A 24482-nucleotide genomic window follows, 5' to 3' on the forward strand; every position below is an offset into this window, starting at 1 on the left:
GCAATCTTTGGGCATCAATATAGTTTGTCTTCCACCAAGTATTGCCAGTTGGATATGTGTATTGCATTCCACTCTCTTGTTGAGAAATACACAATTTATGGAGGACCACAATTTATATTGGCCTTCTAAGCTTTTCGCCCATTTTGGCAATCGATGCCAATGGGGGAGAAGTTTCAGAGAGTTTTGTGGAGTAGCTTTGGTTTTTGTTTCCTTAGCATTTGCATCTCATTCGCATGCATTATTGGTTGGTGCATTGCATGGTGATGCATAATTCCTTGTATAAACTCTCTTGAAAGTGATTGTCATCAATTACTAAAATGGGGGAGATTGAACGGACATGCGGTGCCCCCATGTATGGTTTTGGTAATTGATGACAATATCTATGGACTAATAGTTGCCTTGAGTAATATTTGAAGGGTTTTCCCATAGGCTTTTCTTGGAGTCCATTTGTTGGTTTCAATGAGAGTTTGTGATGACCAAGGTGCTATTAAGGAATTATCCAAAGATTGGTCATATGAGTGTTGAGCATATTGCAAGCATGTCTTGAAGAAGAAGGTTGTGTGATCATTCATGTTTACCTTCAAGACATCATCCAAATGAAGAGAGTTGCAAAGATTCAAGGTTGATCAAGACTAAGTCAAGAGTGAATCAAGTTGATCAACTCACAAAACGTAGAAGATGTACCGAGAGGGATCAAGCGATCCCATGGTATGGTAAGCATTGTCCATTGCACTTTATGTACTAACCCATGGTCTATGTGAGAGTTGTATGTGGGGTTAGGTACGTATCCATGGGTTTGCGTCAAGAGGAAGATATCATACAACCCATGGAAAGGATGACATCAAGTGGTGATCGTCATCAAGATTGCCGTGTGCAAGTTCAAGTGGAGCATCACGAAGAGATCAAGTGCTTGAATCTTTCCATCCATTGTGGTGTCAATGGACTTGTGAAGATGTGCCGAAGAGTGGCTCACCCATAGTGAACTATGGGGGAGCAATCATCTAGTCTTCATCGAGCCAACCCAATCAAGAAAGGTGGTCCAACTTGAGGGAGTCAAGATCGTCTTCATCTAGCTCAAGTAGACCATGTGCAAGGCAAAGGTTTGCCCTTGATAGGTTTTCTATTTTACCGGTCTCGTGGTGGTAGTTGGGGGACCGATTTATAGGATCGTTTGCCGTACTATCAAGGGGGGCTCTCAAGTTGGTAGCTTGATCGTATCGTTCGTAGAGAGCTCAAACCATTGCATCCTTGCATCATCTTTCTTGGTTCTTATTTGGTTATCTTCATGAGTCTTAGAGCTTATGGTCATCTTGATGACAAGCTTGAGTTCATCGAAAACGGAGTTCGCATGCGTCTTCTATGATGTTTTCAGTGTTGGAGGTTTTACCGGTCTTATCCGATGAAGGGTTATCACCATTTTTTATGGGACTTTTCTCATTTGCTTATTCTTGATATTTCTATCAATATTGTGTTAGCCCATGTCATTAGCTTTCCAACAAACTTGGTTTCATTGAATTCAGAGTCCGTTTGCAAAAGTTGTGGCTGTTTTGGTAAAGGCTGCAGCGGTACTACCGCGACTAGAGGGGATGTAATTTTTTACTACCGCTCCAGAGCGGTACTACCGCGGCTCCTGAGTGGTAGTACCGCTCCAGAGCAGTACTACCGCGGCTCCTAAGCGGTAGTACCGCTCCGGACCAAAATCTCGTGTTTTGCTCAGCGGAAGTAGGCACAGAAGTATTTTTTTAGTACCGCTCGCAAGCAGTAGTACCGCTACCATTTGCGGTAGTACCGTGAGATCGAGCGGAAGTACCGTGAGGACGAGTGGTAGTACCGCTCCGGCGGTTCTACTAGCCTTTTGCCTCCTCGTTGTTGATTTTCAAAGGGGTTCTACCACCCTAGCGGTAGTACCGCTCCTTGGAGCGGTAGTACCGCTCTGTGCGGGCTGTGAGCATAACAGTTGGATTTTTTCCCACCTATAAAAGGGGATCTTCTTCCCCATTGAACCTAATCCCTTTGAGCTCGTGTTCTTCCCCCATTGTTGACCTTCTTTGAGCTTGCTAACTCTCAATCCCTCCATGGATTCTTCCTAGTTTTTGAGGGAAAAGAGAGAGGAGATCTAGATCCATGTTTCCACCAATCACTTCCTCCTCTAGGTGAGGAGAACCCCTTGGATCTAGATATTGGAGTTCTTCGTGTTCTTCTTTCGTTCTTCCTCTCATTTTCCTCCCTAGCATTAATTGCTTTGGTGAGATTTGGGAGAGAAGGACTTGGGCACTCCGTGTGCCCTTGCCATCGCATTTGGTGCATCAGTTTGAGTTCTCCTCGGTGATACGTGGAAGTGAAGTTTGAGAAGCTTATTACTCTTGGGTGTTTGGGCACCCTAGAGCTTGTTCCTCTTGCGTGCCTTGGTGCCCTAGACGGTTGGTGGTGTTCGGAGCTCAATCATTGTGGTGTAAATCTCCGGGCAAGCGTCGGGGTCTCCAATTAGGTTGTGGAGATCGCCCCGAGCAATTTGACGGGTTCCGGTGACCGCCCCCAAGGGTTGCCAAAGTGTACGGGTTCGGTGACCGCCCCCAAGGGTTGCCATTTGTACGGGTTTGGTGACCGCCCTCAAGGGTCCCTTAGTGGAATCACGGCATCTTGCATTGTGCGAGGGCGTGAGGAGATTACGGTGGCCCTAGTGGCTTCTTGGGGATCATTGTGCCTCCACACCGCTCCAAACAGAGATTAGCATCCGCAAGGGTGTGAACTTCGGGATACATCATCGTCTCCGCATGCCTCGGTTATCTCTTACCCGAGCCCTTTACTTATGAATTTTACTTGGTGATAGCCATATTGTTCTTTGTCATATATCTTGCTATCTCATAGTTGCTTATCTTGCTTAGCATTAGTTGTTGGTGCACATAGGTGAGCCTAGTTGTTTTATGTTTTGTGCTTGTCAAATTAACTGCTAGGTTTATTCCGCATTTGTTCAAGCCTAAACCGTAATTATTTTAAAGCGCCTATTCACCCCCCCCCTCTAGGAGACATCCACGATCTTTCAATTGGTATCAAAGCCTCGTCTCTCTTTGTTAGGGTTAACCGCCTAGAGAGTAAAGATGTCGACTAGGGGATTATGATTCTCTGACACTCTTAGTTTGATGGCACAAATTTTGATGTTTGGGTAATTCGCATGCTTAATCTCTTTAGGGTCATGGACCCAAATTTAGAGAGAATTGTAGATATGGTTTTTTCTCCTCCAAAGGATCCCCAAAGATTATCTTTTGATGATGATAAAAACTCTTATCTCAATGCTCAAGCTTCTAATGTGCTTTTTGATGTTGTGAGCAATGTCGTTATTTTTTAACTCATGCCATTTCGGGATGCTCATGAGTTGTGGACAAAGCTTCAAGATAAATATGGTGTGTCCAATATTTGTGGGGATGATTGTTCCCCCTCCACCTCCGGTCGTATAGTCTTCTCAACTTCTTCTACTTCACCTACATGTGGTTTGCCACAAGGTAATGATATGGTGAGTAGTGTTGGTCATTGCAATGATGATAGTATGCTTATTGTGGATGATCCTTCATCACTATCTTATTGCAATGCTTCCTCTTTGGGCGTTAACACTTCGAGCACTCCAAATGTTTCACATGCTTGTGTTGATAATCCTTGCATATCATGTAGAAATTGCTTGACTAGATCTCATGATGATATGCTTGCTATGTCTTGTTGCCATGATAAAAATGCATCTATTTCCTCGAATTGTTGTGCTAACAATGTAGAGGAAACCGAACACTCCATGGAACAAGATGTGGTGTTTAATGGTGCCTCAAGGGATCCTACATCATCATCTATTGCTTTTTGCCTTATGGCTAGTGCGTCAAAGGTATCTCCTACTTTGTACCCCAATATGTCTCTTGATGATGATGTTGAGGATAATGATGACAAGAATGATAATGTTGCCTCCTTAAAAACTAAGGGGGAAATGATTTTTAAAGCTCTTCATAAAAATAAAATTGCTCGTTCCAACTTCATGGAAATAATGTCCATTGCCATTGATGGCAAGAAATACATTGAGGAGTTGGAATCTCATCTAGAGGAGCATGAGGTCACCATTGAGAAAATGGAAGGTCATGGGCGTGATTACGCTAATGAGATTGCGGACCTCTCTCGAGCTCTTGAACTTGAACAAACCACCAAGGAATCTCTTGAGGATACTTTTGCTCTAGAATTGTCTAGAGTGAAGGAATCTAATGATAGAGCTCTTGAGGAGGCCAATGTTTTTGAAACTAAAAATGCTAAGCTTGAAGTTGCTCATGCTAGACTCCTTGAGGATTTTGAGCACCTCGAAAATGGCTCAAGGGTCATCAAGGGTGAGCTCATCAAACTCACCGAGTCTCATGCTCAACTTGAAGCTTCTTATTTAAAAGAGCTTTCCAAGTTGTCCTCTCCTATTGTTGTAAATGATGATGCTTGTGCTACTAACTCTATTACTTGTGAAGCATCCATTTTGAAGGAGAATGTTGAGCTACGGGCTCAACTTGAGGTGCTATCTAGCAATTATGGGAAATTGGAAGAAAGTCATGAAAAGCTCTCAAGCTCTCATGATGATCTTCTAGTATCCCATAGTGTGCTAAAGATAGCTCATGAGGCCATGATTGCTAAGGTAACATCTAGTGAGCCTCATGTGGATACTAGCACTACTTCTAGTCAAAATAGTATATTGCCATGTGCTAGTCCTTGTAATTCATCTACTCACAATGTTGGTACATCTTGTGATGAATTGCTTTCCTTGCCTTGTTGCTCTAACGATGAAGCTTATACTTCCTCTAGTACTTGTGTTGAGACTAACCATGTAGAGGAAATCAAAGAGCTCAAGGCCCAAGTCACTTCTTTGAAGAAAGACTTGGAAAAGAGTCATCAAGGGAAATCCACACTCAACAATATCTTGAGTGTGCAAAAATCCCCCAATGACAAAGGTGGACTTGGATTCAACTCCAATAAGAAGAAGAAGTCCAAGATGAACAAAAGGAAAGGCCAAGAACAAGTCAAGAATTCGGCCAAGATTGTTTGCTTCAAGTGCAAAGTCGAAGGGCATCATGTTAGATCTTGCCCATTGAAGAAGAAGGCCATTAGTGTCAAGCAACAAGGGAAGAGGGCACAAGTTCAATCTCATGCTCAACATCAAGTTGAAGAAAGGCCTCTTCTCAAGAAGACTCAAGTTAATGCTTCTCAAATTGAGAAATCAAGTAAGAAGAAAGTGAAGAGTAGATGTTGCTACTTATGTCGTGAGAAAGGTCACGTTGCTTCTTCATGCACTAGTGGTAACTTATCCAACCCAATTATTATTGATGATATCTATTCTCTTGGTAAGGATAAGGTTGGCAATGTGTTTGCCAAGTTTGTTGGTACTCAAAGTGGTGTCAAGCAAAGAACCATTTGGGTAGCCAAACCTATTGTGACTAACCTCTTAGGACCCAACTTGGTTGGGGACCAACAAGCTCAAACTTGATCAATAGGTGTTGTTGGAGGGCATTGGGGACTTGGCTACATTATGAAGAATTAAGGGGACTTCATCACTCTTATTGTCTCAAGCCAAGTCAATTGAATCATCATGTTTATATCTTATATCCAATGTGCCTCCTTGCGGTAACTTGTACTTAAAATTGCTTACATTGAAAGTTACTTGCCCCTTGCATTTTTTGGTTTTGTTCCTTGCATGTGTTTGTATATGTTGTGATTCCAACTTGCTTATCTTGAGCAATCAAGTATGTGTGTGTTGGTTTGCACATCATGTACGTGTGTGTCGTGCGTTGAGCCTTTATGCTTCTTGTTTGTATCCTAGTTGGCTCGTGTGAGAGATTAATGGAACATCCCATTTTGGGGGAGTGATGTGCTTTGTGCACCTCACAATCCTATAAATGTGTGTACATGAGGAATACCATCTAGTATTGATATTACAAGATTATCTAGTTGCTAGGTGGTATATCTCTCATGAGAAATTCAAATTATAAATAGTCCATTAATTATCTCTTGTTTGTTCATCTTATTGCCTCTTGTTAAGTTCTTATTGGTATCACATTATGGGGGAGTACTATGCTAAGGGCATATTACAAGCCTAGAAAATGTGTACATTTGAGATATTTTCACCTAGAATTGATATTGTAGATTATCTTGTTCCTAGGTGGCATATTAGCTCTACAAGTTGCAATTTGCTTGTGTTTGGTGTGAAGATGATGTCGGACACTGGGAATTATTTCCAAATACTTCTTGTCTTTGACAATTGGTAGTCTTATGTGTTGTAGAATTTGTTGATCATCTTTACATTGGCTTTTGTTTTACTTGCCTTTTCTCTTGCCAAGGTTTGTGTCAACTCCCGTTGTCTTCCATACCACTTGTGGATCTTGTTTATTTCTTGTTCTTGTCTAGTGTTTTCTAGATATAGTGAAAGCGGTGATCCCACCTTGTGCATTTTGTATTCAAATACAAATCCTATATAATGCACAACTCGTGGGGGAGCTATTCTATTTTCTTTAGAACACTCTTCTTGTTATTCTTTATCAAGTGTGTTTTGGTGGAAGGCAAGCCATTTATTTTTGGTACTTTGTGCCATCATGAAACTTTGTTGAGAGCTTGGTTTGTTTGGAACCATCCTCTCTTTGGGAGTTTGACATCTTTAGTTTAGTGTGTATCAATGGATATCTCATTCCTTGATGTATCTTTAATGATATCTTCCAAGTGACGATTTCTCCATTTGGTATCCTTTTCACCTGGCATTTCTTTGTCTTTTGGTTTTGGGTTTTGAAAGTCTTGAGCATGCATGTTTACTTCATGTATTTCATTTGGCATGCTTTCTTTCTTTGACTCAATATATAGCGGAAACTCCACCTAGTCTCAATTTGGATGAGATGTGCATGAAATTCATTTTCATATCTTTTTGCACATATTTATGTGGAGATTGTCCTATGTATTGATGTCTCTAACCCTTTGGTCCTAATGAGTTTGGGTACCATGTAGTTTGTGTTGTTCTTGTAGGAACATTTGGAGATGCATTGGATGCTCGGCTCACTCACAAGGAAGGTGTTGTCACCATGTGCATATTGGAGTCAAGCTAGGATGATCAATGAACTACTATCTACCTTCAATTGGTATCTACTACATCCTTCCAATGATATCTCGGTAACAAGTATCTACTCATGCTTTCTCCTCTTACATTCAACCTTGTGTATGTTGCATCTTGGCATGATATTCATTTCATATCTTGTGATACTTGTTTCCTTTCTCAAAGCATCCCAACGATTATCTCTTGTTGCTAGTTGTGATGCCTTTGATGGATGTGTGTTTGGACTTCATTTATATACAATAAGACCATATCTAGCCAAGTGCTATGCTTTCAAGCAAATTTCTTATTGGTATATTTATGACTTCCTTGTGGATATCTTGTTCCTTCGTGTTGTAACTATTTCGGGTGTACATCCTTCTTTGTAGATATATATATCATCATGATTTCGTCTACATAGAACTTTATACACTTGAGAGAAATTACATCTCTAGTTGATATCCTTTCTTTCACGTCCACCTTGTCTTTCTTATGTAATTTCTTTGGTGGCTCCGTGAAAGCTTTTGCCTTGAGTGCGTGTCCTCTATCGTTGCATCTTGTTGCACTCTTGTGTGGTGAAGATTATTTTCCTCTTGCTTATCTTTACGAGATTTTTGCCATCTTAACTGGTATCCCTCGTCTTCATGAGCCTCCCCTCGTCTATCATCACCACGGGTTGTCACAAGCATAGGTTCTCTTTTGCTTATTAGTAAGCTTGTGAGAATTTGCCAGTTGTGTGTGGGAATGATAGACCTTGCACCGTGTGCCTCATTCTTTCAAGACTACGTTGATGCTTAATGCTCATCCTAATTTTAGTCTTCTCAAGTGCTTCGCCATGACTCACACACATCATTTTGGTTGAGCATTTTCTTAAGTTGCCTCTTTTACATGTTGCTCAACCATGTGCTTGTTGCAAGCGCTAGGCTTTGTTTCCTATATGCTCACTTGCACTGGATGTGAGTTTCTATTGATTTTGGGGGAGCTATGATCCTATTTTGTGCACTTTGTATTCAAATACAAAAATTCTTATGTGTGCACAAATCATGGAGAGCTTCTCTAGTTTCTTTAGAACACTCCTTTGCGCTTTTCATAATATCTTTATTCTTGTGGCATGTAGGATCATTGGTTTAGTTCGTTCAATTGATATCCGTTGATTGCTTGCTTCAATTGGTATCTTCTGATTACTTGTGTCTCTCTTTGTTATGTCTTTATGGCATATCTTTCTGTTGCAATCTTTGGGCATCAATATAGTTTGTCTTCCTCCAAGTATTGGCAGTTGGATATGTGTATTGCATTCCACTCTCTTGTTGAGAAATACACAATTTATGGAGGACCACAATTTATATTGGCCTTCTAATCTTTTCGCCCATTTTGGCAATCGATGCCAATGGGGGAGAAGTTTTAGAGAGTTTTGTGGAGTAGCTTTGGTTTTTGTTTCCTTAGCATTTGCATCTCATTCGCATGCATTATTGGTTGGTGCATTGCATGGTGATGCATAATTCCTTGTATAAACTCTCTTGAATGTGATTGTCATCAATTACCAAAATGGGGGAGATTGAACGGACATGCGGTGCCCCCATGTGCGGTTTTGATAATTGATGACAATCTCTATGGACTAATAGTTGCCTTGAGTAATATTTGAAGGGTTTGCCCATAGGCTTTTCTTGGAGTCCATTTGTTGGTTTCAATGAGAGTTTGTGATGACCAAGGTGCTATTAAGGAATTATCCAAAGATTGGCCATATGAGTGTTGAGCATATTGCAAGCATGTCTTGAAGAAGAAGGTTGTGTGATCATTCATGTTTACCTTCAAGACATCATCCAAATGAAGAGAGTTGCAAAGATTCAAGGTTGATCAAGACTAAGTCAAGAGTGAATCAAGTTGATCAACTCACAAAACGTAGAAGATGTACCGAGAGGGATCAAGTGATCCCATGGTATGGTAAGCATTGTCCATTGCACTTTATGTACTAACCCATGGTCTATATGAGAGTTGTATGTGGGGTTAGGTATGTATCCATGGGCTTGCGTCAAGAGGAAGATATCATACAACCCATGGAAAGGATGACATCAAGTGGTGATCGTCATCAAGATTGCCGTGTGCAAGTTCAAGTGGAGCATCACGAAGAGATCAAGTGCTTGAATCTTTCCATCCATTGTGGTGTCAATGGACTTGTGAAGATGTGCCGAAGAGTGGCTCACCCATAGTGAACTATGGGGGAGCAATCATCTAGTCTTCATCGAGCCAACGCAATCAAGAAAGGTGGTCCAACTTGAGGGAGTCAAGATCGTCTTCATCTAGCTCAAGTGGACCATGTGCAAGGCAAAGGTTTGCCCTTGATAGGTTTTCTATTTTAACGGTCTCGTGGTGGTAGTTGGGAGACTGATTTATAGGATCCTTTGCCGTGCTATCAAGGGGGGCTCTCAAGTTGGTAGCTTGATCGTATCGTTAGTAGAGAGATCAAACCATTGCATCCTTGCATCATGTTTCTTGGTTCTTGTTTGGTTATCTTTGTGAGTCTTAAAGATTATGGTCATCTTGATGACAAGCTTGAGTTCATCGAAAACGGAGTTCGCATGCGTCTTCTATGATGCTTTCGGTGTTGGAGGTTTTACCGGTCTTATCCGATGAAGGGTTCTCACCATTTTCTTATGGGACTTTTCTAATTTGCTTATTCTTGATATTTCTATCAATATTGTGTTAGCCCATGTCGTTAGCTTTCCAACAAACTTGGTTTCGTTGAATTCGGAGTCCGTTTGCAAAAGTTGTGGTTGTTTTGGTAAAGGCTGCAGCGGTACTACCGCGACTAGAGGGGATGTAATTTTTTACTACCGCTCCAGAGCGGTACTACCGCGGCTCCTGAGTGGTAGTACCGCTCCAGAGCAGTACTACCGTGGCTCCTCAGCGGTAGTACCGCTCCGGACCAAAATCTCGTGTTTTGCTCGGCGGAAGTAGGCACAGAAGTATTTTTTTAGTACCGCTTGCAAGCAGTAGTACCGCTACCATTTGCGGTAGTACCGTGAGGTCGAGCAGTAGTACCGTGAGGACGAGTGGTAGTACCGCTCCGGCGGTTCTACTGACCTTTTGCATCCTCGCTGTTGTTTTTCAAAGGGGTTCTACCGCCCTAGCGGTAGTACCGCTCCTTCGAGCAGTAGTACCGCTCTGTGCGGGCTGTGAGCATAACGGATGGATTTTTTTCCCACCTATAAAAGGGGATCTTCTTCCCCATTGAACCTAATCCCCTTGAGCTCGTGTTCTTCCTTTTAAGAGAGAGAGGAGATCTAGATCCACGTTTCCACCAATCACTTTCTCCTCTAAGTGAGGAGAACCCCTTGGATCTAGATCTTGGAGTTCTTCGTGTTTTTCTTTCGTTCTTCCTCTCATTTTTCTCCCTAGCATTAGTTGTTTTGGTGGGATTTGGGAGAGAAGGACTTGGGCACTCCGTGTGCCCTTGCCATTGCATTTGGTGCATCGGTTTGAGTTCTCCTCGGTGATATGTGGAAGTGAAGTTTGAGAAGCTTATTACTCTTGGGTGTTTGGGCACCCTAGAGCTTGTTCCTCTTGGGTGTCTTGGCGCCCTAGACGGTTGGTGGTGTTCGGAGGTCAATCGTTGTGGTGTAAAGCTCCGGGCAAGCGTCGGGGTCTTCAATTAGGTTGTGGAGATCGCCCCGAGCAATTTGATGGGTTCCGGTGACTGGCCCCAAGGGTTGCCAAAGTGTACGGGTTCGGTGACCGCCCCCCAAGGGTTGCCATTTGTACGGGTTCGGTGACCGCCCTCAAGGGTCCCTTAGTGGAATCACGGCATCTTGCATTGTGCGAGGGCGTGAGGAGATTACGGTGGCCCTAGTGGCTTCTTGGGGAGCATTGTGCCTCCACACCGCTCCAAACTGAGATTAGCATCCGCAAGGGTGTGAACTTCGGGATACATCGTCGTCTCCGCGTGCCTCGGTTATCTCTTACCCGAGCCCCTTACTTATGCACTTTACTTGGTGATAGCCATATTGTTCTTTGTCATATATCTTGCTATCTCATAGTTGCTTATCTTGCTTAGCATTAGTTGTTGGTGCACATAGGTGAGCCTAGTTGTTTTACGTTTTGTGCATGTCAAATTAACCGCTAGGTTTATTCTGCATTTGTTCAAGCCTAAACCGTAATTATTTTAAAGCGCCTATTCATCCCCCCCCCCTTCCTCTAGGCGACATCCACGATCTTTCACCGCTCCTGTTGGCTAGTGACGCAATCCGACCGTTGGGTATACGTGTTGGATTGCATGTACATGTCCGGCTTGGTGTACATGCCCGGTTGCGTGTCCTACACCCGGATGCGTGGACTCCAAGTCATCCACATGCATGTCCTCATAGCAGCCTCTGCCTCCGCCTCAATCATGGATCATTTCAAACATATGCCTGTCCACATCAATGTACGATGGCTCGCCAGGTTAGGACATACTTGCAAACAGAGTGTGAGCATCGAGTTGCTCCACGCCAAGCATCTGTCTTCAGACAAGCTGTGGCGATGCAGACTCCAAGGAAAGGAGTAGCTCCACGTTGACATCAACGCAATAAGGCACGTATCAGGCGGCGGATGTCGAGGACTGCTGCTACTTGTGATAATGTTGGGATTTCCCTAAAGAGGAAGGGTGATGTAGTGTAGTAGCAAAAGGTATTTTACTCAGTTAAAAATCAAGGTTTATTGAACTAATAGGAGATGCGACACAAACAAAAAAAGCGGTACCTACACACATAAAGCAAATACTTGCACCCAATGAAGGCAAAAGGGTTGTCAAGCTCCTTGTTCTCGCCAATTGCAAGGATCAAATCTGATATATAGGTATTACGTCCGAGACAAGTAGGCTGACATCCATCTTTATCTACTACTATTACTCCACCCCTTAATCGCTATCTAGCATGCTTCTTAATGTATTAAGTTCATAACAAATAGAGTAATGTTTGGACCATGATGACATAATTTTTCAAAACTCGGTTTTTTTAAAAAAAAGCTGTACATTTTTGTTGAAAACATAGTTTTTTTCCAAGTTTGTGAGAATTTTTTTAAGGCACAATTTAGTTTTCAATTTTTTATTATTTTTTGAAAACACGAACAACATTTGAAAAAAATTGAAAGCATTTTTTTTCAAGTTTGTGAACATTTTTTGAAAATGTGAACAACATTACAAATTTCAAACATTTTTCATTTTTTTAAATTCCAATATTTCTTGAAATTTCCGAACATTTTTTGAATATTGGGAACAATTTTTAAAATTCCAAACACTTTTTGAGAAAGTGAGCAATTTTGAAAATTCCATATATGTTTCCAAAGCATGAACAAAAAACGAAATTCAGAAGATTTTGAACCTTTTAAAATAAGAAAAAATTATTAAATCTTGAAGATTTTTTGAAACATGAACAAGTTTTTAAAACTATAAACATTTTAGAAGTGGAGATATTAAAAATGTTTCAATTGCTCACTTGGTTTGCTCTGTGCTAAAGGACGACAAAATGACATAGCCAGTGTCACATAGGCATGATGTTAAAGTTGTACAACATACAAATATATTAGTCCCACTGGGACATTTATAAGACCATTTCAGATTCCATGGCAGTGTCAAAATCCGTATTAGTGACAAATAAACATTTGATTCATGTTGTAGGGCCAATGACCTACAACAGCCCTTAGTTCTATGTTGTCAGGCTAGGCATTCGGGTTTACCCAAAAATATGGTCGGGTTATTCGGTTTTTTGAACATTCGGGTTTTCAAATACGATACCCGATGTTTGTCCAAATTTTCTGATACCCAACAATTCTAGTACCTAAAAAATCAGGTTAGGGTAATCACAAATTACCCGAAATACCACAAGCAAAAATGTCTGTAGTTGACGTTTGGACTCCCCAAGAGCTCCTTGATTTGGGCCAGTCTATGGGATTCGAACGTCTAGACCGGCCCAGCCCGTTTTTGAGATCCAACTTGGATGGTAAAAAGTGTTCGGACGGCCTTTACAGATGTTTGAGGGCATTGTGGTGATCCGCATAGGAGATGCCCTAATACGAAGCTCCTATTGGATGCTCGTTACGTCCAATAGGGGGCGCAACGCAAAATGGGCGAAGTGCAACTGACGGTCCATTAGCAGACATTGTAGAACCATGGGATACTATAGCATGAGGTTAACATAGCGTGCGTAACTCAAATTTGTGAACATTTTTTGAAAACATGATTCTTTTCAAGTTTGTGAGCATGTTTTCAAAGCAGAATTTCTTTTTCAAATTTGTGACTATTTTTTGAAAAAACACAAACACCATTAGAAATGTCAAACTTTTTCGAAAGTGCAATTTCTTTTCAAGTTTGTCAACATTTTTTGAAAATGTGAACACCATTTGAATTTCAAACACTTTTCGAATAAATATTTCTTGAAATTCCAAAATTTTCTAGAAATTTCCAAACATTTTGAAAATTTTGAACATATTTTAAATATTACAAACACTTTTTAAAAAAATAGAGCAATTTTGAAAATTCCGTATATGTTTTCAAAGCAGGAACAAAAATATTGCTATTCAGAAGATTTTGAACATCTTAAAGAAAGAACAATTTATTAAATCTTGAAGATTTTTGGAACACAACATTTTTTTAAAAATATAAACATTTTAAAAGTGTAGGTAATTTGAAAAAATGAAAAAAATTGAAAATTATAAACATTTTTCAAAATTGTGATATTTTAAATTTGTTAATTTACGAGGAAACAAAAAATACAAAAAAACAAAAACAAAAATAATAAAAGATACGAAAACACTGAAGACACCAGGGAAAGAGAAAGAAAAACAATTCTAGATGCTTCTAAAATTCTAAAAGGTTCGCAAAACCAGGGGTACCGAACCGTGTGCTAGCCAAAAGACGACGGAACGGCAGTCAGTGTCACATAGATACGATGTTAAAGTTGTACAAAATACCCACCAGCAAAAAAGAAAATCTTCGTTTTGTATACCAAGCCACTTCAGTTTTTTAACTTTAATTTATAATTTTGTTTAATAAAATATGAGTTATATGTCATCAAAAATATATTGCTCCCTCTGTAACATTTTATACGATGTTTCAAGATGATATGCCGGCTCAGTCTTTCGGAGGTGCTCATAGGGGTAGTGTATGCGTGTGTGCTTTCATAGGGGTGAGTGTATGCGCGTGTATATGACCGCTTGTGTCTGTACTGATATTCAAAAAAAAACTCACATTTTGTTAGATGAAACTAGTGGCCAAACAGTAGACACGAAAAATATGAAAAATGACCTTGTATGAAAATCGGAGAAAGTACAAAATCCCGTATCCGTGACGAATAAACATCCGATTCGTGTTTGTGTTGGCCGTCGAAACTATACGAAAAAGAAAAAGGAAGTGGAAAAGAACCGCAGCCTTCTATCCCGTCGGCCGTCGCCGTTCTCCCGACGCCGCCGCCGCCGCCGCCGCCTCCTCGTGTAGCCCCCACCCGACGTCGTCCTCCTGCCCGTGGATCTCCGTCGCCCCCTTCCACGTCGAGCCCACGCGCCCCTCCACCCCCCGGCCTCGCCGTCCCCATTGAGCACTCAATCCGCCGGCCGCCAGGTAAGGCTTCATCCTCTCCCGGACTCCCGTCTTCCTCTTGCTTGCTGTTCCCGCTGCACGAGCTGTGCAACTTCATCAAGCCCCAGCTCTGGGTTTCGGGGTGGATGGGGGCGGCGGGGAAGGTTTCGTGTGACCTATTCCTGTGATGCTCATGGTCTCTTCCTGAGATTGTCTCAGATTTTGCATACTTTTGAATGCCAATTTACTCTCTTCGATGGATGGTAGAGGTAGGGAAAATTAGCAATTGACAGATCAAAATAAGAGTGCATGACATGACACGAGGCCAACAAACTTATAGGGAAAATCAAGTTGATGCCTGTCAACTGACACCATTCTCCTTGGTGCTCCATGTTTGTTTCAGGTTCAGATTGGTTTCTCGATGGAGGCACCACCGTCGAGGGAGGAAGGAACCTACTGCCATGGTACTGCCCTAGCCTTGTAAATATGTTGCCCGGATACAGTTTCTGCTTAATTAAACAATGTAGGCTCTGTTTGAACTTCAAAATTACTAGCATTCCATGACATCACAACTAGTTTTCTCCCCGCCAATTTCGATTCAGGCAATGGTGGAGATGCTGCTGCGGACGATGACTCCTCCTGGTGTGATTATTCAGATTCCCCAGGGCATGGTTCCAGCTTACACATGGAATGGGCCCACTTGCAGGACCAGCTTCATAAGGTAATATATAATTATTTTGACTTCCATGGTTGTTGATTAATTAATCATGAATCATGAGTTTGCGTTGATACCAAAGAAGTTTGACGGTAAGGCTCTTTTGGTTTCTCTTGTAGATGGGCTATAGGGAAGGCATAACCGAAGGGCGGAAGGACGCTGCCCAAGAGGGCTTCAATCTTGGGCATAGGCAATCTGCGCCTCAAGGATACAAGTGGGGTCTCGTTCGGGGAATTACTAGGTGAAGTGGATTTCTGGTCATGCCAGCTACAGTTTTCTTTATAGACTTCCTCTTATATACTGTTCTTTTTTTTTTTTTGTTGTCCTTAAAAAAAGCAGTGCATTGGCTAGCGTTCAAGACAGTCTAAAAGAAAAGTTGCTGCTCGATGCCCAGCGTAGAGGGAAACTTGAGGATTTGCGCAACTCTGTGCGAGAAATTCCACCAGAGGCTGCACTGCGGATGTTTCATGAGAGTATTATTCAGGATAATGCTCCGCTAGTGGAAAGCAGCCTTCAAGCTATTCCAAATGATCTTCTGCTGTTGTTGCGCGAATGCCCAGATGTTCAAGTTCCTGAAGAGTTGAAACGAGCTCCGTAGGCAAGGTTGAAAGTGAAAGTGAAATTGCAAGCAACACTGATTTTGAAGTCTGGTAGAATCACTTGGACTGAGTTCTTCTGAAGGATGCGGTTGTAAACCCTGTGATACTAAGATTTTCTTTATCATGTCACCCCTTTCTTGCTATAGGTTCTGATAATTTCTGGCATTTCGTAATACTGACAACTATGCTAAGTATTGTAGAAGTATATTTGTTGAAAATGGCATACTGCATATTTGATGAAATCTCTCGTCTCATTGTTTTTCATATCTAACGAGCATTTATCAACTTTCTTCTTTTTCATGCTCTGTGCAGACAGAAAATGCTAGTTTGCATCGGCTGGCTTCAGCAAATGCACTCAAATCTGCTCAACCGAAGGGCCTGATCCACTCCTCAGAGTTGCTATGCCCTACTGCTGTTAATGGGATGTTAACTGCATGCTGATATGTCCTTTGACGGTCCATGGTAGTTATTGGACTGCACACCATGTCAGTAAATTGTCTGCTTCTATTTCTGTTACAGGGGTTGGTGTGATGGGAACATCAAGCTGTTGGTTTTGCGTGTTAATGCCATCTATTCATGGTGATGCATGCTTCAGGTTGGTGAGAGCATCAAACCTTGTATCCGTTGTGACTCGTGACTGTTGGTTTCGAGTGTTATATTCATGGTGATTCATGCTTGATCCATCTGCCTTCTTCACATGTCCGTTTGGAGTGTTTCTTGTTGTTCCTATTCAGTGCCATTTATTTGGTTTCATGTGGGACTATTTGTTGGTTGCTCCTGAGTTGAATTCAGTACCAGGCCCAGATGCTAACTCTTTTTTGTCTGTCTGCAGGACATAATTTGCAATGTTTGGTACTCAGCAGTCAGCACCAGAAATCCCTGGACGAAATGATCGAACATTTGGATATTCTTCTGCTGTCTCTTGTTACCTGATATGTCATTCGGTAGTCTGTTATGCATTGTATAGCCAAGCAGGTTTGCACCATCTGTTCTACTGTCTCAGTTTGGCACCAAAGTAGACCAGCAACCAACAGTTAGTTGCATTCATAACAGTTAGTCCTCCCCCAAAAAATTTCTTCACAGTTTGGTCCAAGCCTGGGCAGGGGGCAGGACCAAATAGCTGTTTTCTTGTATATAGTTCCTCTGTGTCATTCTCATTTATTATATTTTCCTTTTGTTGTCCTTCAAGCAGTGCATTAGCTAGTCTTCCTGACAGTCTAAAAGAAAAGTTGCTGCTCGATGCCCAGCGTAGAGGAAAACTTGAAGATTTGCACAATTCTGTGCAAGAAATTCCAGCAGAGGGTGCACTGTGGATGTTTCATGAGAGTATTCTTCAGGATAATCGTCAACCAGAGGAAAGCAAGCTCCGAACTTTTCCGAAGGACCTTCTGTTGCTGTTGCACGACTGCCCAGATGTTCAAGTTTCTGAAGAGTTGAAAAGAGTTCCGTAACCAAAGTCCTAAATGAAATTGCAAGCACCACTGGTTTCGAAGTCTGGTAGAATCACTTAGACCGAGTTCTTCTGAAGGATGTAGTTATAAGTCATGTGATACTAATTAAGATTTTCTTTATGGTGTAACCCTTTCTTTGCCATGAACTCCTGTAAATTCCCATCATGAATGACAATAATAATATTTTCTTCCTAAGTTTCGCATCTTCCTGTTATTCATTTACCATGCTCTGGTTTACTTGATGCTTTTGGCATTTGCTAGTGTACCCATAGTGGTATTTCCGTTGATTTGATCCATTGTGGTATTCTTGGGAAAGTCTGGATAATTGCACTCAGTGAAGATATCATTAGACATTCTGCCATTGCTAGCTATAAGTTTTGAAACATTCTGCCATTTCACCATGCTGACAATGTGGTAAATTGAAGATGCACGTTTCCAGAAATCATTAGATATTCTATGGAGCATTTACCCATTTTTTGTCCTTTCCATGTTTTGTTCAGAGAAAAATGCACTAAAATGTGCTCAACTGAAGGACCCTGATCCACTCCTCAGAGTTGCCATGCCCTACTGCTGTTAATGTGAGGTGAACTGCATGCTGATATATCCTTTGATGGCCCATGATAGTTGTTGGACTGCACACCATGTGTGTAAATTGTCTGCTTCGATTTCAGTTACAGCCGGTTGGTGTGATTGGAGCATATCAAGCTGAGCATGAGCATCCCTCCTTCAGGTTGGTGAGAGCATCAAACCTTGTACCCGTTGTGGCTTGTGACTGTTGGTTTCCAGTGTTAATGCCATCTATTCATCTATTCATGGTGATTCATGCTTGATCCATCTGCCTTCTTCTCGTATCCGTTTGGAGCGTTTCTTGCTGTTTCTATTCAGTGCCATTTATTGTCATATCTGTTTGGAGCGTTTCTTGCTGTTTCTATTCAGTCCCATTCAGTGCCATTTATCTGGGCCTATGTTTTGGTTGTACCTGAGATGAATGAAGAAGTACCAGGCGCGCTAAATCTTGTTTATTTGTTTGCCAGGACATGATTTTTTTTTTTTGGTGCGCACCAGAAAAACTCTGGACCGAATCGTCGAACATTTGAAAATTCTTCTCCTGTCTCTTCTTACCTGACATGGCATTCGATCACGCCTGTTCTGCATTGTTACACCCCAGCAGGTCAGAACCATCTGTTCTACTCTCTCAATTAGGCACCAAATTAGACCTGCAACCAACAGTTTGTTGCATTGATAACACAAGTAGAGTCTCAGCAATCATCAGTTAGGTGTTTTAATTGCTTATTTTTGTGTTTCTAGAGTTTCTACTACTTAACACATTGCAAATGGGCAGCATATGGAAACATTCACATCCATAAGATGGACAAAAAACTGGAAATTCCCTTTTGCTGATCATCACAGAGAATGCGAACAAACACGAAAAGATCACACATGACTCCCGAGACACGCACTCGCTACACATGCTGTCAATAAGAGTTTTATTGATCTTTGTCCAAGCAAGGAATACATCTGAATATCCTTGCCAGTTTGCAAGTCCCATTTTCTCATCACTAAAATATCAGCATGAGCACAGCAGACCTATGTACACATGCACTACGCCACTACACTATGAAGAACAGCTGACCCTGTGAGCGAGGCCCCTAGCGGCTCTCGAGTACAACTGCGCTATGAGCACAAGATCTTCTCAGGTGCTGGTGAGCAGCTCTCTACCCTCGCCGAGCAGGTCTCTGGCACAAATATTGCAGTGACCACCAAGTTAGAACCCCAGTTACCATCATCTGCTCCAGCTTGAACCCCAAACTGCAAGTAAAGATTCGACGCCGCATCATGAGTGAAATATTCAGCATACCAACAATTTGTGCTGCATGAATGAATTCTACTACTTGAAATGATTGTTACACCTAGCTGGTCTTACCTCTAAAACCTATCAGTTGCAGGCAAAGCTTTTCTTGTCGTCGGACTTGTTCTCGCCCAGGACTGGCGGCAGAACAGTCTCAAAGGCCTGGACAAGCATCTCCACCTTCCTCTTCTGAGCACGGGCCAACTTGTTCACCGTCCTCCGAAGTGCATAATCGACCATCCACTCCTCGGCATTCTTGCGATCATCGGTCATCTGATGCCTGAGATCAACCTTCTCAGCATCCGGATCAGGCGCCACCGGAAGAAAGTTGGGGGCCCTGGGGTTGAATGCCCGGATTCGCTCCCCGCCTCTGGGCGTCCTTCTCCTGGACATGGTCAGCTTGGTTCCCTGGCTGGTTGCCGCGGCATCAGCACCTGCATCCTGGAAATTCATCCCACCAAATGCACTGGATATGTCATCCATTGAGGACTCCACTGAAGAGACGCTGCCACAATCTGCAGAATTGCGACATTGTTCGCCGACGATCAAAAATTCTGTTTCTGGAATTCATTCAATGTGGTGGAAACTGAAACTGGAAAGAAACAATGGATTTCAGGAAGAGAAATTCACCTTTAGACATGTTGCATTCGTATTTTGGACCCAGCTCCTCGGAGATATCAGACCTGTCGCAGGCACCAGAGTCCTCCTCCTCTGCTTCTTGTTGATCGACCCAAGAAGCCTCCCCCTCTTGTTGACCAATCTGCTCCTTGCGTCCGGGAGAGGGAGGGGGAGAGCTCGCCGTGCCCGGCAGGTCGGCGAAGCCGTCCGAGATGACGTCGCTGGACCCGCAGGAGCCGTCCACCGAGGCGCCCGGGTCGGCCCACTCGTGGGTCATCCCGCACCGGAGACCCCGGCGGCCGAAGTTGACGTAGGGAGACTCCGCCTCCTCGGCGGAGAGGCCGCTGCAGCAGGAGCCCGAGCTCGCCGTCTTGGGGCGGGCGCCGGCGCCGGCGCCGGGACACGCCACCTGGACGAAGAACCCGTCGTCCCCTTTGCCGGCGGCATTGCTGGTGCTTGTATTCTTGGTCTTGGGGTCGCGGAAGGCGGAGACGCCCCGGTGCTTCATGCTCTGCTCCGTCTTGATGAGGCGCCTCCGGGACGCCAGGAAGGCCCCCAGCGGCGGCGCCGCGGGCGCGTGGCCCTTGAAGGTGCAGTAGGCGTACCGGCACGCGCGGTGCCCCTCGCCGCCGCACCCGCCGGCCCCGCCTCCGCGGGCGCTCTTCTGCGCGGAGGAGCACGTGGCCCTGGCCGCGCGCGGCGTACTCGCAACGAGGGCCGCCGCCTTGGCCCCCACCGGCTGCGCGGCGGGAGCGGAGGCCGCCGAAACAGCCGCAGATGCAACCTCCCGGCCGGCCCTGGCGCCGGAGCTGCTGGTCGGCCTCATGTACCCGGGGTCCGACGCCGCGGGCGCGGCCCCGCCCCCGGCGCGCGCGCGACCGGCCGTCCCGGGGACGGCGGCGGCATCTTGGGGCCTCCTGCGCGGCTGCTTGCAGTGCACCATGGCGGGCGGCGGCGGCGGCCAAGAAAGGAAAGAAAGGTGGAGATTGGGGTTGGTTCGGGGTTGTGATCCTGGCGGCAGACAGGGAAGGAAAGGAAGGTTTTGATTGCGGCGAGAGGGCAAGATGGCGACGCGGTGGTGGATTCGATTCCGTCGGACGGACTCGGAGGTGGGGAGGCGGCCGGCGTGGATAGATGCGTTTGGTTTTGGGTTCTTGGGGTTGGGGAGGTGGCGAGATTTTGAATGCCCGGCTCGCTCGCGTGCCGGGTGTTGTGCTGGTGGTGGTGTACAGTATATCCTATGCTGGCGTGGGTCCTGTGTGCTGTGCTGTGCTATGCTGACCCACGCACACGCCACGCTGTCTCCTCTGTTTTCCTCGGCTTGGATTCAGGGGGTTTGGTTCTGCGGCAGACCTGTTGGTTGCTGCTACTCTCTGGGGCTTTGTTGAGGTTTTTATGGTAACTCAGAGAGGTTCCACTTTTTCCGGGGGTTTTGGTAATCATACTACTCCTTCCGTCACGGTTTAGAAGGCGTATTTGGAAATTCTCTGAGACCTAGGTGGTTATTTATTGGCTGTGAGATGGGTAAAAAATAGCATTCACACTATGCATGCATATAGGAATAGTATATAGGAGTGCTACTTAGCTTTTTTTTTTGCGGGAAAACTTTCAATCTATTCATCTTCAATCATGGTAGTACAACGAACACTAGAAATAATAAAAATTACATCCAGATCCGTAGACCACCTAGCAACGACAACAAACACTGAAGCGAGCCGAAGGTGCGCCGCTGTCATCGCCCCTCCCTCACCGGAGCCAGGCAAACCTTCTTGTAGTAGACAGTCGGGAAGTCGTCGTGCTAAGGTCCCATAGAACCAACGCACTAGAACAGCAACCGTCGCAGATGAAGAGTGTAGATCAAAAGGATCCAACCTGAAGACACACGAACGAAGACGAACGAACAGATCCGAGCAAATCCACCAAAGACAGATCCGCCAGAGACACACCTTCACACGCCCACCGATGATGCTACTTAGCTACTAGTAATAAATGCAATGCGCCCTAAACTTTGTCTATTGTGGAAACGCACGAAAATTTAACTGTGCCTTCTAAACTGTGACGGAGGGAGTAGTGGGTTTTGGAGACCATCCCTTATTACATTTCAAGGCAAACAGCATATATGTGGAAAAAAGAAGTGTCGACAGTGTTCTTTTTTTCCCGGGTAGTCGGTAGTATTCCCTCCATTCACAAATATAAGATGTTCTAACTTTTTTACGAATCGGCACCTTTTCAGCATGTATTTCGGGGTACAACTCACTCAAGTAGAGGGTTTGCACATCAAATCTTCCATCAATGACACTGCACAATTGTTATTGTTAGGCCGATTAATGGTTGTCTTTACGGCTCCACCTTAAAAGCATTCGCCAGAGTTATAACTCACGGGCGTAAAACAAAAATGGCTAATTGTAACCACAGGATGAAAATATGTTAAACTGACGCCGTTACTACAATTTATTTTTCAATAAAAAAGGTCCGGCAGGCTCTTTTTCTAGAAACGTTGCCCAACATAATGCAGACTTACGCAAAATCACAATGTTACTTGAAGACAAGTAGAGAAGGCTTGTGTCGTGGTGGATCCATAGAAATGCACAAGATGCCAAACCTCAAGTCTATCTGCAGGATGGTGACAAGAATGATCAGGCGTGTGTTAGTTAGGCTATTGATCTTTTATCCTTTGTGCCCCAAACTTCTTTGCCCATAGTTTATCGGCAAAGCAGCAGTTCGACAACTTGTCGTGCAAGGGGTGTGTCTCATGCTGCAGTGCCAAGCCTAGAATCTCGGCATTGGGGGTGCCCCAATTCAAATTTGACATTAAACATCATCACAATCTCAACAAATAGTTCTAAAATACTCCCCATGTCACAAATTACTTGTTTTGGAGTTGTCTAGATACATATGTATCTAGAAAGATACATCCCTGTCTAGACAAACCTAAGACGAGTAATTCGAAACGGAAGAAACGACATCAACTTCATGGATATTTAGTACTCCCTCCGTTTTTATTTACTCCGCATATTAGAGTTGACTGAAGTCAAACTTTCTAAAGTTTGACTAAGTTTATAGAAAAGAATATAAATATTTACCATAACAAATCTATATGATGTGGAAGTAATTTGATAATGAATCTAATGGTGTTGATTTGTTATTATATATGTTAATATTTTTGTCTATAAACTTTGTCAGAGTTTACAAAGTTTGACTTTGATCAAAGCTAATACGCAGAGTAAATAAAAACGGAGGGAGTATTAAATACACATTAAAATTTAATTTTCAGTGTTGGAGGGGGGTGCCACTCCAACTGGACCCGTCCCTACTTGGCCGCAATATATTCGTCGGTCCTAGGTCTTAGATTCACACCCTGGATCGCCCTGCCGCCTGCTCTGTTTTCCTCGGCTTGGATTGAGGGGGTTTGGTTCTATGGCAGACCTGTTGGTTGTTGCTGCTCTGGCGCTTTGTTGAGGTTTTTAGGTAGTAGAGGTTTCACTTTTCCAGGGGATATGGTAACCGAGGTTAGGATAAGCATAGTGGGTTTTGGAGACGATTTCTTACGTTTCATCAAGGCAAAAAGTATATATGAAAAAAAATGTCAATAGTATACACCAGATATCCTCCTCTCTTTTCTCAACATACATTTTGGGGGTACAACTCATTGAAGTTTAGGATTTGGACATCAAATCTTCCATCAATGACATTGCTTAAGTAGCATAATTGTTATTGTAATTAAGGCTGATTAATGGTTTTAATATTTACAGTTAATTACAGTTCCGAATAATATTCTCCGGAGTTATAGCTCATAGACATAAAGTGAAACGATGGATTGTAGTAAACAACAAGATAAAAAAATAAATAAAATTGACACCGTTACCGGCATTTAATTTTCGATAAGAGAAGGGTGCAGCGGTCGCCTTTTTTAGAAACTTCCGGCATAATGCAGACGTACACAAAATCACAATGTTGCTTGAAGACAAGTAGATAAGACTTATGTCGTGGTGGACCAAAGAAATGCACAAGATGCCAAACCTCGAGTCTATCTGCGACATGGTGACAACAATGATCAGGCGTGTTTGTTTGGAGGTTCTTGATCTTTTATCTTTTATGCCCCCAACCTTCTTTGCCCATAGTTTATCGGCAAAGCAACAGCCGCAATGGCATATCTGGAATTTCAGCCTCGGGGATGCCACAATTCAAAATTCACACGAAACACCATCATATCTGAACAAATAGTTCTAAAATAGAATCAACTTCATAGATTTTAAGTGTTGTAGTACTCCCTCAGTTCCCTAATATGAGACCTTTTAGCTTTTTTTTTTATTTGTATGCATCTAGACACAATTTTGTATGTATGTTCACCCATTTTAGGATGCATTATGTATGTAGTCCATATATTGAAATAGCTAAAAGATCTTATCTTATATTAGAAAACGGAGGGAATACATACACAGTCAAATTTATTTTACAGTATTGGAGGGGGATGCCATCCCCACTCCAACTGGGGATCCGCCCCCCGCCTGGCTGCAATGTGTTTGTTAGTCTTATGTTGGCACCCATTGGATGGACGGTTCATTTGGCCCTTCAAAACCTTCGATATTATTCCAACCTATGCATGTATGGTTTTTTCTATAC

At 43.2% G+C, this 24482-nt stretch overlaps 2 protein-coding genes across 4 annotated transcripts; one reads left to right on the plus strand and one right to left on the minus strand.

Moving 5' to 3' along the window:
• The first annotated feature begins 14420 nt into the window (after positions 1–14420).
• LOC123072489 (flagellar assembly protein FliH) lies at positions 14421–19557 on the plus strand. Of its 3 annotated transcripts, XM_044496040.1 has the most exons (10): positions 14421–14669; positions 15031–15091; positions 15230–15348; positions 15462–15583; positions 15682–15945; positions 16254–16536; positions 16774–17438; positions 17893–18122; positions 18427–18563; positions 19333–19557. In XM_044496040.1, exons 2-5 carry the CDS (start codon positions 15049–15051, stop codon positions 15938–15940), a joined length of 543 nt encoding a protein of 180 aa, XP_044351975.1. In that variant the 5' UTR covers positions 14421–14669; positions 15031–15048; the 3' UTR covers positions 15941–15945; positions 16254–16536; positions 16774–17438; positions 17893–18122; positions 18427–18563; positions 19333–19557. The 3 variants fall into 3 exon arrangements, with proteins under 3 accessions (XP_044351975.1, XP_044351973.1, XP_044351974.1); XM_044496038.1 differs by having other exon boundaries at positions 15682–16536; XM_044496039.1 differs by lacking the exons at positions 17893–18122; positions 18427–18563; positions 19333–19557 and having other exon boundaries at positions 15682–16536; positions 16774–17584.
• LOC123072488 (calmodulin binding protein PICBP) lies at positions 18863–21245 on the minus strand. Its single transcript, XM_044496037.1, has 3 exons — positions 19872–21245; positions 19317–19756; positions 18863–19201 (listed from the first exon to the last, which is right to left on the minus strand). Exons 1-2 carry the CDS (start codon positions 20800–20802, stop codon positions 19329–19331), a joined length of 1359 nt encoding a protein of 452 aa, XP_044351972.1. The 5' UTR covers positions 20803–21245; the 3' UTR covers positions 18863–19201; positions 19317–19328.
• Between the last annotated feature and the right edge of the window lie 3237 nt (positions 21246–24482).

This window comes from Triticum aestivum, chromosome 3B, assembly GCF_018294505.1.
Source record: "Triticum aestivum cultivar Chinese Spring chromosome 3B, IWGSC CS RefSeq v2.1, whole genome shotgun sequence".
NCBI classification, from domain to species: domain Eukaryota; kingdom Viridiplantae; phylum Streptophyta; class Magnoliopsida; order Poales; family Poaceae; genus Triticum; species Triticum aestivum.

Bases quoted from the DNA above. Each gene is read 5' to 3' on its own strand.
- LOC123072489 (XM_044496038.1), top strand. From the start codon at position 15,049: ATGGAGGCACCACCGTCGAGGGAGGAAGGAACCTACTGCCATG. The intron at 15,092-15,229 runs GTACTGCCCTAG...ATTTCGATTCAG, and splicing joins GGAAGGAACCTACTGCCATG to GCAATGGTGGAGATGCTGCT. The intron at 15,584-15,681 runs GTGAAGTGGATT...TAAAAAAAGCAG, and splicing joins CTCGTTCGGGGAATTACTAG to TGCATTGGCTAGCGTTCAAG.
- LOC123072488 (XM_044496037.1), bottom strand. From the start codon at position 20,802: ATGGTGCACTGCAAGCAGCCGCGCAGGAGGCCCCAAGATGCCGCCGCC. The intron at 19,757-19,871 runs GTGAATTTCTCT...GCAATTCTGCAG, and splicing joins CGAATGCAACATGTCTAAAG to ATTGTGGCAGCGTCTCTTCA.